Genomic DNA, 13,042 nt, shown 5'->3' with positions numbered 1-13,042 from the left:
TTTGTGGTGGCCTTTGTTGGTTGGTTGGTTCTTGATAATTCTGTTAGTGCTCCAAAATATATAGTTTACCTTTTAGGAGTAATCCTTAGAATCATTAGAATAATTGTAGAAGAATTCAGGTTAGGAAGGACCTCTGGAGGTCTTCTAGCCCAGCATCCTGTTCAAAGCAGAGTCAACTATGAAATAATAGAATTAAATTTTAATAGAATAAGGTGTATTGCCAGCTTCCTGGCATATTGCAGGGGAACAATTGGGACGGTTTCCTGCATTTGTAAGGACTTGTAAACTCTCCTTAAATGCAGTGTCACACTTAAGGGGCAGGGGAGTTCTGAATCTGCGCAGCTTGACCAAACTTCTGACTTCTTTTTCTCTCTCCTTTTTTTATTTAAAAAAAAAAAAAATGCTTTTCCAAGAAATCAGCAAAAACTTTTCTCTTTGAGTTTCATATTAGCAAGGCATATGGTCAAAACTTCATTCCATTGTGCAGTTACCTATTCATATTCAATTTATGCCAGTAGATTTTAACTTTAAATTTTTGCACTTCAAGCCGTGGGGTGTCATTTTGACTGTCTGATGTCTGGGTCTCTTTTGCAAACAAAGATATTTTTGAAACTGTCTGTGCAGATTCTGACTCATGAGATCTCTTTCAACTGGTATTCCTCGTGTGCCAGGTCTTTATTTCACATCAGTGCAAAAGAGGTGTTCACAGAAATGTATGAATTCATTCTTAGTTACGGTTAATTTCTTGCGCTGGTAGGACCAATATTGTGTGTGCATCATTTTCAGGAACTGGAAGTTGCAGGAGTAATCAGTCCTGGACTATTGCCAAACCCAGCTTAATTCCAAGGGAGCCCTGAAAGAGGCATAATCATAATGTCTCGTTCTAGAAGAAGAACTAGAGGCAAATCAGTATACAACTCGGCTGGCTTATTTCATGTGAAAATTAAGTTGATTTTTTTTTTCCCTGGCTACTGTTGTAAGAATTATGAAGTTAAAGATCAAAGCGTGGAGAATTACAGCATTTAAATACTGGATTGAGAGTAGTATTTATTTGATTGGCGAGATTTTTCTGTGATTATAAATAAGAAAATTCCTAATTTGGGTTTATCTTGTGAGCCAAGAAGAGACCAGACTCCTCTTTTTACCGCCTCTTTCCTTTGAAATGTCTTGTTTTACTGTATCATAAATATTCTGTTTATTGAGGCAATGGCTGTATCTGGCCTAGCTCCATGTCTTGTATATCCCTTCTTTCAACTTTGGTTTCCTCTTCCAAGGGACGAGTAAAGCAAGAGAATGGATCACAAACGTTAGCACAAGGTTGTTGAGTTAATAATAATTAGTTAATAATGGGTAGTTGTCTCTTACAGGAAAAAAATGTTTCTGTTCAGAGCAGATCTGTTCTTAAGAGCAAAAGTCACAGCCGGATGTGTCAGTTCTTTATCTTGCAGGTTCTCTTGTTCTGTGGAGCTTACACATTTAAAAAAAAAAAGAAAAAGAAAATAAAATATTGTTTTGATCTACCTGAAGAAGTGAGCTTTCAATTAGGATTTAGGCTAGGGAACAAAGTATGAAGCAGAAACTGGTCGTGTTTGGGAGCAGTACATGTCAGAAAGTATTTCTTCTTCCAATACTTGGGTAAAAACTGGCTTTAGTGCATCCTGTTGTGCCACTGGATGCGTTGCAAGCGCTACGAGGCAATAGGTGGGGTGCTTCCGTCTCTCTCCTGCGGGTTTCTGTAAATGAACGGGATATAGGGCACTGTGGGATGTGTGATATAATGGGCTTGTGACAGACCTGAAAACTGTCACCCTAGTACATTCAGTAGATCTTGCATTGTTTTCCTCATCTGTCATATGTTTTAAAGCTTTCGATTTGTAGTCCCAGTTTGTTCTTCATTCATGCTCTTTGTCTGTAACACCAAGTTGTTCCAAGGAATATGTTCCTGCCAGAAAATGCAAATGTGTCTGTATGAGCTAATTGGAGTTGCTTGTGTCTAAAAGCATCTCAGCCGTAAAAAACAGTGGTACATATGTATAGTTCTCAGAGTATTTGTGTAATTTTGGCTGGTATTTAAGAACCCAAAAGTTTCCTCGGTTTTTTTCTGGATAGCAGCTATTAAGTGCTATCCAGAGAGTACGAAGGCTGAAAGAGGATGGAAGTAGAGAATATCATCCCTTTTTTTTTTTTTTTTAATTAGTCTCTGCAGTGTTTTTAAAATAAGGTTATAGTTACTGAGAGTAAATATTTGGAAAACAAAGGGAATGAATTTTTCCCAGGCACCTCCAAGGTCCCAATGCCCAGTGCTTCTGTACTACCAGATTGCCTTGAGTCTTTCTGGAGTGCGGTAAAGATGATACAAAAGAGATCTTGAAAAGAAAAGCTAAACCTCATCATTTTTGCGCTTGCTAATAATCTGGAAAGAATGATTTTTTTTTTTTGGGTTTGTTGTTGCTTCCTTCGTCAACACACGCCATCTCCTCCAGGCTGCAGGGGCTATAAATTGCATTTCTGCGTCACCCTCGGTGCCCCCAGCTGACACCTCCTCCACCAGCTGGGGAGAGAATCGGCTCCTCGTACCTCTCCCCTTTTGGGGTGAAGTTGGTGTCTGTCTTCTCTCGGCTCGCTGGCCAGGTTAGCGTACCTCGTTAAATTCTCTGCTGTTCTCGGCTGGTAGAAGCCAGAGTCTTTAGGAGGAGTGATCCGTAGAGTGATAGGAGGAGTGATCCGTAGACTTGAAAGAATGTTTACTTTTTCCAGCTAATCATTTAGCCTATTAAAAAGCATGGGAAAGATGCACAGTCATCTTCTGAACTAAGTAGCTTCCTCCAGAAGCAAAATGCAGTAACATTACTTGATATAACACAGTAATCCCTTCAAATTTGGAGTGTCTTACTCCTTATGTTTAGACTTCTCAGTTTGTCGTATTGAATTTAAGTTCACAATGTCTATGGAAGGTGTAATGTTATTTCTTTTTCAGGCTTGTTTTGGTTTTAGAGTAGAGAATTGCTACCTGAGTGCTCACTGTGTCATTTTGGTTCTAAAACCACATCTCAAAGGTCAAACATATATAACATCAAGTAAAATGTTACTCGAAACTGAGGCATATGTGCTGATCGGTTTGTCTGCAATGTAAAATTTTATTAAGAACTACTGAGCCTTCAGATAAGTGATATATTTACATCTAAATTTCTTTCCCATTGCTACCAAAATGGTATTATCTGGGTTGTGCATGTTTTCTCCTTACTACCATTGCACTCATGATAAAACTGGATGTTTTATAAATGAGGTCTCCTAAATGCAATACACAAAGTTGGCTTTTCTGCTGCTCCCATTTTGGTTTCTGAGCTTTTGGGCCTCTAGTTTCTAGTTAGAAACAATGGGAGTAATTGCAAGTAGTAGAATCTATACCATGCGTGGAGATAATGTTCTTCAGTTGTAGCTGGTGGAAAATACTGCCTTCCAACAAAAAGGGTAACGTGCTCGTGTCTGCTGGGTCATCCCTTTGTGGCAGCGTTTCCTGTGGGTGTCAGGCTGGGGGGGTGACTGCGCTGCCACCAACACTGCCAGATGCTGCGGATACGAGCCCTTAATAGAGATGCAGCTTGTTCTGTGCAGAAAGTGGCAAAAGTTGATAAAGACACATAATATATATTGATTACAAGAATGCGGTAGCTTGTAATATGAGACTGGGATTGCAAAAACTCATAGTGGGCATCAAGTTGGAAAAAAAAAAAAACCCACCCTGAAGTAGCGTGTATAGTAGGGAGGAAATTGAGAATAACAATTTGCATTTGTTAGTGGCTCTCCTGGAAGTGAATCAACTTGCCCAAGGTTACGTGGCCACCAAGTGACAGCAGGAGGCTGAGCCCAGGAGTGTTAGTTTAGCCCCCAGTGCGAAGCATGGAATTATGAAGCTGCAGAGGGAATTTGTGAAAACCCAAACATACGCCTGAGCCGAGGAGGAGGAAATGCCCTGTGGTTTCGAAGAAATAGAAGATTATTTCCCCTGCACTCACTTAGCTGTTAGAAATGTATGCCTTGCTCATGGCTGAAAGCTTGTACCTGGAATGGACTGAAAAATGTAAGAATTTAACTTACCTTTGGACATACATGTATATATCTATATATAAAATGTAAGAGGTACTACCAGTGAGTTATTAGGCTGTGGGAACACCTGGAAGTTGAAGAGCAGGAAACTTCTGGTTCTTGTAACGCACAAACTAAACCCCCTGTTTTCCTTGAGCATTGCAAACTGAGAGCTTTACTTTGTCTAGTAATGGTGCATTGCAAGAGTTGGAATAAATGGTGGAGCCTTTTGTTTATTTTACTCAGCGTTAAAATAGTCCCCTTTGAAGGCAGCAAAGAGTATGATAGCGCTAGAGAATGGCAATGGCTGATAGTATGGCTGGGGAAATACGCAACTGGTTACAAACGATGCAAGGATTGTAGGACAACTTCAGTAGCCGAGTATCAGTATCGGTGAGTTATCCTTAACGTCAATATTTTTATAATCTTAAGGCAGCATTCTTTAGATTTACAAAATTAAGGACACAAGAAAACGTGCGCTCTCTTTTTTCCCCAATAATATTAAGGAATCCCATTTCATTGAATATGGTTGTTTCTTTGTGTGAAACAGATGTGTTGGTAGTTCCCAGCAGCAGGGTCTGCCCGGGGGTTTTGAGGCGGGGGGGGGGGTGGTGTTTATCTTTTTTTCCCCTTTTTTAAAAAAGAGAAAAAGCTGAGGACAGGTGGAAATCGGTGTAATCTGCTGTCAGATGAGAGCTTCATAACCAAAGTTGATATGGCACTGAAAACCATACTCGTATTTGTTCAGGATAATGAATGCGAAAGGGGCCAACGCTTAATTATCCAGGCACAAGGTATTATTTCAGTAAGTATCTAACTTCAGTGCGTAACTCAACACAACTGCGAAACAAAAGGTGTGACAGTTCTATATTCTGGAGCATATTAACGTTGTTCTGCTGCAAATCTCAGGTGCCAACAGCAGCTGACCCACTTCTCTCCCCGAAGGGGAGGGGTCCTTAGATGCACTGTTTCCTTCTTATGAAAGTAGTAGATCTAGGAAATAAAAATAGTTACTTAGAAAATGAAAGGTCGGAGTAGAACACAGTAGCAAAAACGTCGTGGTCTGTCCTTCTACGTTGTGCATTGTGTTTGAACTCTACATTAGCACACATTAATTTGTCAAAGTCTTTCTAGTGTCTGGCACTCGACTTATTTATTTATGCTTTTTATTTTGAATGTCTTCCAAAGAAAGAGCTTAAAAGAAAAAAGTTCCTTTTATTAAACCCAGGAAAAGAGCAGTAGAGTTGATGTTTCCCTTGGGAGTTTGCATGTAATCCCCAGCAGAATTCTTTGTTTGTATAGATGCTTCTAAAAATTTTGTGCAGTCTGAGGTAAGAATAAAGTTAAAGCAATGTGGAGTTACTAAAACCAGGGAGTCTGTTCCTCCCTGTGTAACTGCTTATTTGCCCAGGAAAACAGTGCTCGTTTTATAGAGAATCATTATTCTGAGTTCGTAGCCGTTTCCGTGTTTAAGTTTATTCCCTGTTTTATGTTGACCAAGCTTAATTGGTAGATTCAAAACCACTATAGCAAATAAAATCTGCCGATCACTTAGCCAAAGGATGGAGGAACGATGAAGTATTTCCGTTGTTTCCTTGCAGGACCAGCTGAAGCAGTGCTTCTCCAGGCAGCCCCCGGGAGCGAAGGACACAGACACGCTCGTGCAGGAGCCCGACAGCCAGTACGGCACCTGGAATGAGCAGCGGCACAGTGGGGACAGGTACGGCCAGCGAGGTCCCCTCTGCCATCCTGCAGGCTTGTCCTTACCGGAGTCACCACAAGAAACCATTGGTTTGTGCATGTGTGCACACGTGGGCTCACGTATGGGGTTTTTTTTGAAGTTGCATGCTCATTTTCAGTGGCTACACAGTTTCTTTAGCCTATAAGTGAAGAAATATTTCTTTAATATCTGCAAATTGCAATAAGGTTTGAAACTTAAACTCCATCCTCCAGTGAGAATGTAGCATCACCACTTTTAGAAGCAATGACAAAATGAGCTTGGACTGGAATAGATTTAACAAGTCCACTAGTACATGAAACATGAGTTAGACCTTATTTTTTTTAGTGCTAAAATGGTAGAAAGAAGATATGGGAAAACATTTCTTTTTTTTTTTTCCCCCCTCAATAATACACCAAGTGGCTTTGACTAGATTAACATAGCTAGTAAAAAAATCTTTTTTTTCTGCTTTGTATTTATGTGTTTGTAATTAGAAATGTAATTCTTAATTATTTAAAATAATTAGAAATGCACATTTTCACATTTAGAAAATGGTTACCTGCTTGTGTGCTATGTGCCTCTGATGGGTAGAACTAGGGTTGTAAGAAGATGTTGCTAAAATTGCCTGATTTCTTCCCTCTCAGGTAGGTAAGGAAGTGTCTGATTATGGTTAGACAGGGTGCACTAACAGCTTTGGGGTTTGTTTTGGGTTTTTTTGGTAAATTGGGTCTCTCCAATACCAAATAACATTGCCTTAAAAGGACCCGCTCCGACAGCGGGATGAATGCGTTCACCTCTTCGTGTGTCCTGATAAACCCCGGGGTACGATCTCCACGTCTCACAAACGCTGGAGCTTTTAGTGTGGTGAAGTGGAGGACGAAATGGAATACCAGTTGAATGAAGGATAGTGTTCTGTTATTAAAATGATTTAATGAAATAAACCTAGAGCATTAAAGTGTGAGGTTTTATATAACTTACACCTGTTGTGTAAATTATAGCTTGATCTCCACCTACAATATCCTATCTGCTCAGTCTAGTGTGAAAACAGCATTTTATCTGGTTGTTTTAATGCTATACTTGTTGAGATCTTATAGCAGACATTAGTGTCAATTATGTTTGGTGTGTTCTACACTTGAGAACTGTGTGTTATAAATATTTTATTGCTTATAAAATCAGGGTAGCTTTCAGCTTGAGGTTCGGTGAGCGAAGTGACAAGCCAACGGTGACATCCAAGTCTTCTGCAAAATTAACTTTGCTTTCAGTCTGTTATAGACATTTTCTGAAACCAGTTTCCTAACGAAGGTGCTTGTCTCAGGATGCGGTTTCAAACCTGGAGGATTCTTCCTGGTTAGAAAAAAATCCACCAAAAATTTTTGGTTTATTGAAGTATTGAGCTCAATCCCCATGTCCTGGAATTTTGTTTCCACTGTAAAAAATGTTTGTTTATTTTTCTTTTTTTTTTTTTCAGTAAATTGATGACAGTAGAGTGACTTTTCAGCATTTTGCCACCCTCTTGCTCTGGTACAGCTTGACTTCTGGTTCATTGCGGGAGAATTATTGGTGTATTAATTCAAGTGCTTGTAGAGCAATGAGAGTCACGTATTTTTAAATATTAAATTTATAATGGAAATCTTCCTGAAATATACTGAAACTGCATTGTGTTTGCAGTTTATTTTTTACGAGGTAGAAGTCAGGCCAAGTGCAGGCGCTCTCCTCCTCCTGCCGTGGCTGATCCGAGCCCATCTCTGCGTTTGGCCGCTGCCGAGGCCGCTGTTGTCTCCTCTGCTGGGCCCGGAGGCAGGAACTTACGGGAGACTCTGATAATCCAGCTTTCCTGTTTTGCCTGGCTCGCTTCCCTTACGCTCTGTATCTTGCTGGCTGCACAGCCCGTGGGGTTACATTCCTGCTGCCCCCCCAGACACCCTCCTGCCTGGCCTGGGACCATAAGCTGAACCCACGGAGCCGGGGGGAAGAGGCACCCCGACTCCTTACCTGCGTCCTGGGGGGGCACCTGGGAGCCAGCGGGGAACACTGATTGGGGGGGACACAACAACATCTCCAGCTACTGCTGCTGTGTGGGAGAAACTTCCAGTTTCTGGTATTTTCCAGTCTTTGAGTCATGAAGCGATTATTTTAGCCCCTTTAGGAGTGTTTCATTAAGGCATCTGTGAATGAACTCATTTTCGCTGAGAGAGGAAGTGAATTTTAAAATAAAAAGCCAGGACTACATGGCAACAGGACAAACGTGGTCCTTTTGCTAGATAAGCTTCTAGGAAGGTGGAGGAAGGATCGTTTTCAACTAGAAGTTAGTCACCGCTGGAATAAGCGTAAGGGGCTGCCCTTGGCTGGTTGCAGTGGGCTTTGGCAAATAACTTCTTAGAATGGAAGGAGGTAATTTAATTTGGAGGCGTTAATTGGATTTTTCTTAGCTTACCTGAAAGACTTTATTTTTATTTTTTTCTCAAGTGCTTTAGTAAGCTTTTCCAAGTTGACATCATAGAAAATTTTTATTTTCTATGTCTTTATATGGAAAAATGGTTCCCTTTTACAGAAAAGGAGCTGTGGTTTTAAGTGTTGGATCTATGCAGCACCTGGATCTGTACAGCACTGCCTTCATCAGATTTTTAGCTATTTGTTTCTTAAAAGCTTTGAAGCTTGTCTACAACAAAGGTTTAGAAAAGAAAACCCACTCTAGGGTGTCGTCTACCTGTAACAGATGGGAATCTGCAGTTACAGAATATAAAAGGGCATTTTTAAATGGACATTATTTCTTGCATGATGCCCCAGGTAGTGAGAGTAGTAGCGAGAGCCGCCTTTTGATTCCAACGCTTCAGCAGCGTAAAAAGCAGGATTCCTTTAATTTTTGACTCCTAATTTGACATGGCAAAACATTCTTTATGGCCTCTTAGCACTGTCTTGCTAAAATGAATGAAATTTAATTGCAATTGAAAGTGAAGATTGAAGATAGCAGCAGAATCGTTATCACAAATACGCAATTTGTGTGCGCTACACGAAGGGTAATTGTCAGAGAAGCGAGTATCTGTAGATGCCACCTGTTGAACATTGTTGGTAGCTTACGGATATGCTCATGCAACTTGAAATCTTAATGAAGTAACAGAAAAAGATGCATAACACGTTTCAGCAATGAGAACTGAAAACATGTTTTAAATTCCAATATTTGACCACTACTCTGAAGGGAATTTTCCCCCTAATTTGCTGTTCAGATGGAAAGAATCCACTGTGCATAACGAAGCGTTTGTGCTCAAGTTATCCTTGCTGTGTTTGGTGATTAACTGTGCCACAGTGTTTAGCGTGTAATGATGCTGTAATTGTGCAAGAACTCGGAAGGAGAATCCATTAGAAAGGTTTGTGTATTAGAAACCACTGATCAGTGTAAATTCATCTCTATTTCCATCATCGCTTACTCCCAAATATTTCCGTTTGAGAAACTACACTGGGTTGTACTGGCTGAAGCCCTAGGATGTAGAAGGGAAGCGGCTTCCTGGTATATGCAAATCAGACAGGATCCTTTTCATATACATTTTAATTTCCGTGAAAGGTGGTAAGTCAGCAGATTGTCTTTCGTCTCTACATTCTTCCATATTCTAGTGGATCTAAAGCCTAACGCTGCGGATACCATGTATCATTTGAACCAAAAATACTAGACAAAAACTTCCCCCTGGAGCTCATTAGTACCGTTTCTTAATTATCCTGGGGCCCAGTGCTGGAGGAGGGAAGAGGCATTCGCTCTCCTCATGTGCTGGAAACCCTCTGTGCAGCGTTGGCTCTGCCAGGCTGGAAATTATATCCTGTACTGCGGCTTGATAGAAAACTGCTATTCAGCAGTAGGCTCCTGAGTGTTTTCCTCCCAAGATTGCTATCACTGTGGACTCTACCAAATACTAAGGTCTATTGTTCAAAAAGTGTGCTTATATTCATACGTAAATGTGTTAGAACAGTTTTCCTAGATACTTGCTCAAGAAAAGGTGCTTAGTAACAAAAGACACTTGTTAAGCAGGGAAAAAAAATCCCTGAACTCCTTAAAGACTTTAGGGTGTTTTTTTGTTGTTTTTTTTTTTTTTTTTTTTTTAAACTAAAACCTCCTAAAATGAGAAGCAGGACAGCCCTATTTTTACTGACAGTAGAGTCTTACTGTATTTCCTACCATCCCCTATGTGACAAAGGGGGACGCGTAACTGTGCAGCTTTCAGTCCTGACACTACAACTCATTTCTGTTAGTCTAGGGGTGTGCTGGGAGCATCGCAGCACTGGGGTGCAGGTCTCCCCCAGCACCCCAGGAAGGCTGTGCTGTAGAGCCCTGCCTTAGGGTGCCACCTGCTGCCCACCCTGCCTTCAGCTCCTCCTCGCAGCCTTGAAAGAAAAATACCGATCGATGGATGGATGGGCAACTCTCTTCAAAATATACCTGAGATATTATACCCTGAGATAAACCAGAAGCTCTTAAGGAAGTGATTGGTTCAGAGAAGCAGTTCCACAGTTGCGTAGGCATCTCTCAGGTTAGTTTCCACACAACGAATGAGTGTGGTGAGGGAGCAGAGGGTGTCTGTCCCTGTCACCATCCCAGTCCAGAGGCACTGGCTCAGCCTCTCCCCTGCAGAGCTTTCTGCAGTGATTTCCAGCCCTCCTCTTGCCCCTTTCCGTCCCCTTCCCTGCCACTTCAGTCTTTGCCTGTTTTTAAAGTCACCTAGTGGGAAGGCAGCAGACCTTCAGCCTGGCAAGAGTGAATCCATGAGCCTATAGAGCTTCGGTGTGATCGTGTTGTGGCTTAAGCACTGCTGAACTTCCTGAGCATCTGATCCACCTAAACTAGCCGTGTCCTCTCTCCTTTTTCACAGCTGGGCAATTATGGTTCACTGGGTTACGGTTGCTTGTGTTCTTTGTCACTTAAGGACCAAAACTAGAGGCAATAAGAAAACCAAAATCTAATACAGCTCCAGTGGAGGAGCTGTTGATCTCAGGATAGCACCAACAGAGGCGCTTCTTTCTGTCAGGACACAAGGGATGCAATTTTTAAACTCTAATGTTTATTAGCATCTAAAAATGGCATCCTGAAATGTTTAAATCCTCTGCGCTGCTGAGGATGCTTCAGTTGCCCTGGAGTCCCGTGGAATGGAGCTTACACCTGCCGTTTGCTCTGCACGGAGCACAGACTGTGTTGCAGGAGCTGCCGTGGTGGCTATGGCCATTCCCAACGCACTCCCATTTCCTTCAGGTCCAGACGTGAATACACAGCCTTGTTGGGATTTCAGAAAAAGAGTGCAAACAATTTTTGTATCTACTATATATAAAAAAAATTTACGAATATGTAATTATAATAATATAGTAATTGTAGGTGAATATAAATTAAATATAATATAAATATACATTATAAATATATGTATATACAAGTGCCCTCCTAGGGAAAAGATGGGAACGTGAACAACAGAGGTGTTTGTAAGGTGTGCTCGTCAAAGGGTTGCAAATAGCTTGTAGTGTCCTGCAGGATTTCACTTACAGTAAAAGAGTATTTATTGCTTTGTATTTATAAGCATTTATTTGTATTTGAGATAGTTTTGGATGAGCAAAGAGGAGAATGTTTCAACAGTTACTCTTTGCCTGAGGCCTGCAAACAGGGTATTACCCTTTGCAATGTTTCAAAATGCCAAAAGTGTGAGGTCTGCTGCTGTTATACAGCAAACGGGCAAATTTAAGCAGCTTTTAAGCAGTTTGCTGTTTTCCCTTGTCTCGTTTGCGTATATACGTTCGAAGGGGCCTTTGTGCTGGGGAAAAGAAACCCCAAGCAATAAAAGCATATTACAGTCAAATTATTACAGTTTATCTGCATAAATCCAAGTGGGTAACAAGCTGCGATAATGGCAGTGATTCACACCTTTGCTGCTGGTACCTCCTGCCTCCAAAGATGCCTTTGTTTCTTGTAGCTGTAGTTTCAGTTCTGCCTCTGTTTATCATCTGCGTGGTCTACGCTCTCCTTGCATGGATTTGTTTACCCTGAAGTCTCATAGATTTTGTTTTCTTAATTTGCAGCTTTGTGCCCGACTCTCCTTCCTCGGAAAACGATGTCATTTCGTCGAGAAAGCAACCTCCAAATAGCCACCCGTCTTCGCTCTCCTCTCAAACGGAACCTGCCTCCCTGGTTGATCACCATGACTTCTCAAAAGACCAAAGGAGCACGAGTTTGGACCGTTCCAGCACTGACATGGACTCTACTGATGGGACTGATTTGCCTCCTCCGGGAGACACCCACCCTGACGAAAAGACCACTGATTTCTCTTTCATCGATGTAAGTTACCGTAGTGGGAAATAGAAGTTCTCCTCCTATGTTAACTACGTTGTTAGTGCAAAGCAGTATCTTCTGGAAACTTTGCACTCAAATCTTCCTCTGCCTTTTCTTTATCACATTGAATTTTCCCAGCTGACTTCTTGCCTGAAAAGTTTAAGATCAAAGCGACAAAGTTCTTCTAGTTCCTGCATGCTTAGGTTCTGAGAGACTCCAGAAAACCTGTTGGCCCCTGATAATGTCTGTCAGTGGCTTAATAAAGTTGCTGTTTCTCTTTCTGCTCCTCAGTGAGCTGTAGCAGAAGAGTTAAATGTCTCTGTGAACATTGGAAACATAATTAAATAACGCAAATAGCTAGTGACTGCCGTGCTATAAGCCGTGCAGATTTAAGGCTATAAAGACATTCACTAATATTTTTCTTATATACAATTGATCTCTTTCTGTAGTAGCTTACAACTGCATTTTAAAGGATTTTTTTCATACTTAAGAATCTTGCGTATAGTATAAGAACAGTAATTTCTGCCCATATGCAGTTAGGTGAGGTTTAGTGTTCTCTGAGAGCACTAACACAACTGCAGTTTTTCAGTATAGCATCTAGGAAGAACTGGTTTTTCTTTAGTAAGAGTTGATGCACTGTTGGTTTGGTTTTTTTTAATTATATCTAATGACAGATTTATTGGTAAGTGCAAAATTCCCAACTTAAATGACTGGTGCAGCTGCTAGGAAAGTCCCAGATATATTGCTTCGCCTGTCAAAGTGCCATAACGCCTTCTGAAGGGAGGAGTAGACGGCTCTGTAAGAGGTGGGAAGGATGCAGGCAGGTTTGTGCTGGAGACCGCGTGGTTGGTCTGGTGCAGCAGGATCGACTGTTAAAATCCCAGCTGCTTCCTGCGTAGGCTGTTGGAAAGTGCCTCCAGCCAGCTCTGCGCTCCGCTGGTGTT

The 13,042-nt window shown here is 41.3% G+C and overlaps 1 protein-coding gene across 8 annotated transcripts in view; it reads left to right on the top strand.

The window, feature by feature from the left end:
- The window catches only part of KIAA1671 (KIAA1671 ortholog), an 86,326-nt gene that overhangs the window by 67,958 nt on the left and 5,326 nt on the right, over positions 1–13,042 (top strand). For 5 of the 8 annotated variants that reach the window (XM_054219065.1, XM_054219064.1, XM_054219069.1 and 2 more), the window contains 2 exons: positions 5,688–5,806; positions 11,849–12,104. In XM_054219065.1, coding sequence (XP_054075040.1) covers positions 5,688–5,806; positions 11,849–12,104 — 375 coding nt within the window. Of the gene's footprint in view, positions 1–3,827; positions 4,082–5,687; positions 5,878–7,271; positions 7,455–11,848; positions 12,105–13,042 lie in introns of those variants that run through there. The other 3 variants (XM_054219070.1, XM_054219066.1, XM_054219067.1) reach the window with 3 other exon arrangements.

Source organism: Rissa tridactyla, chromosome 13 (genome assembly GCF_028500815.1).
Source record: "Rissa tridactyla isolate bRisTri1 chromosome 13, bRisTri1.patW.cur.20221130, whole genome shotgun sequence".
Taxonomy (NCBI): Eukaryota; Metazoa; Chordata; class Aves; order Charadriiformes; family Laridae; genus Rissa; species Rissa tridactyla.
This window is presented reverse-complemented; position numbering and strand designations above follow the sequence as displayed.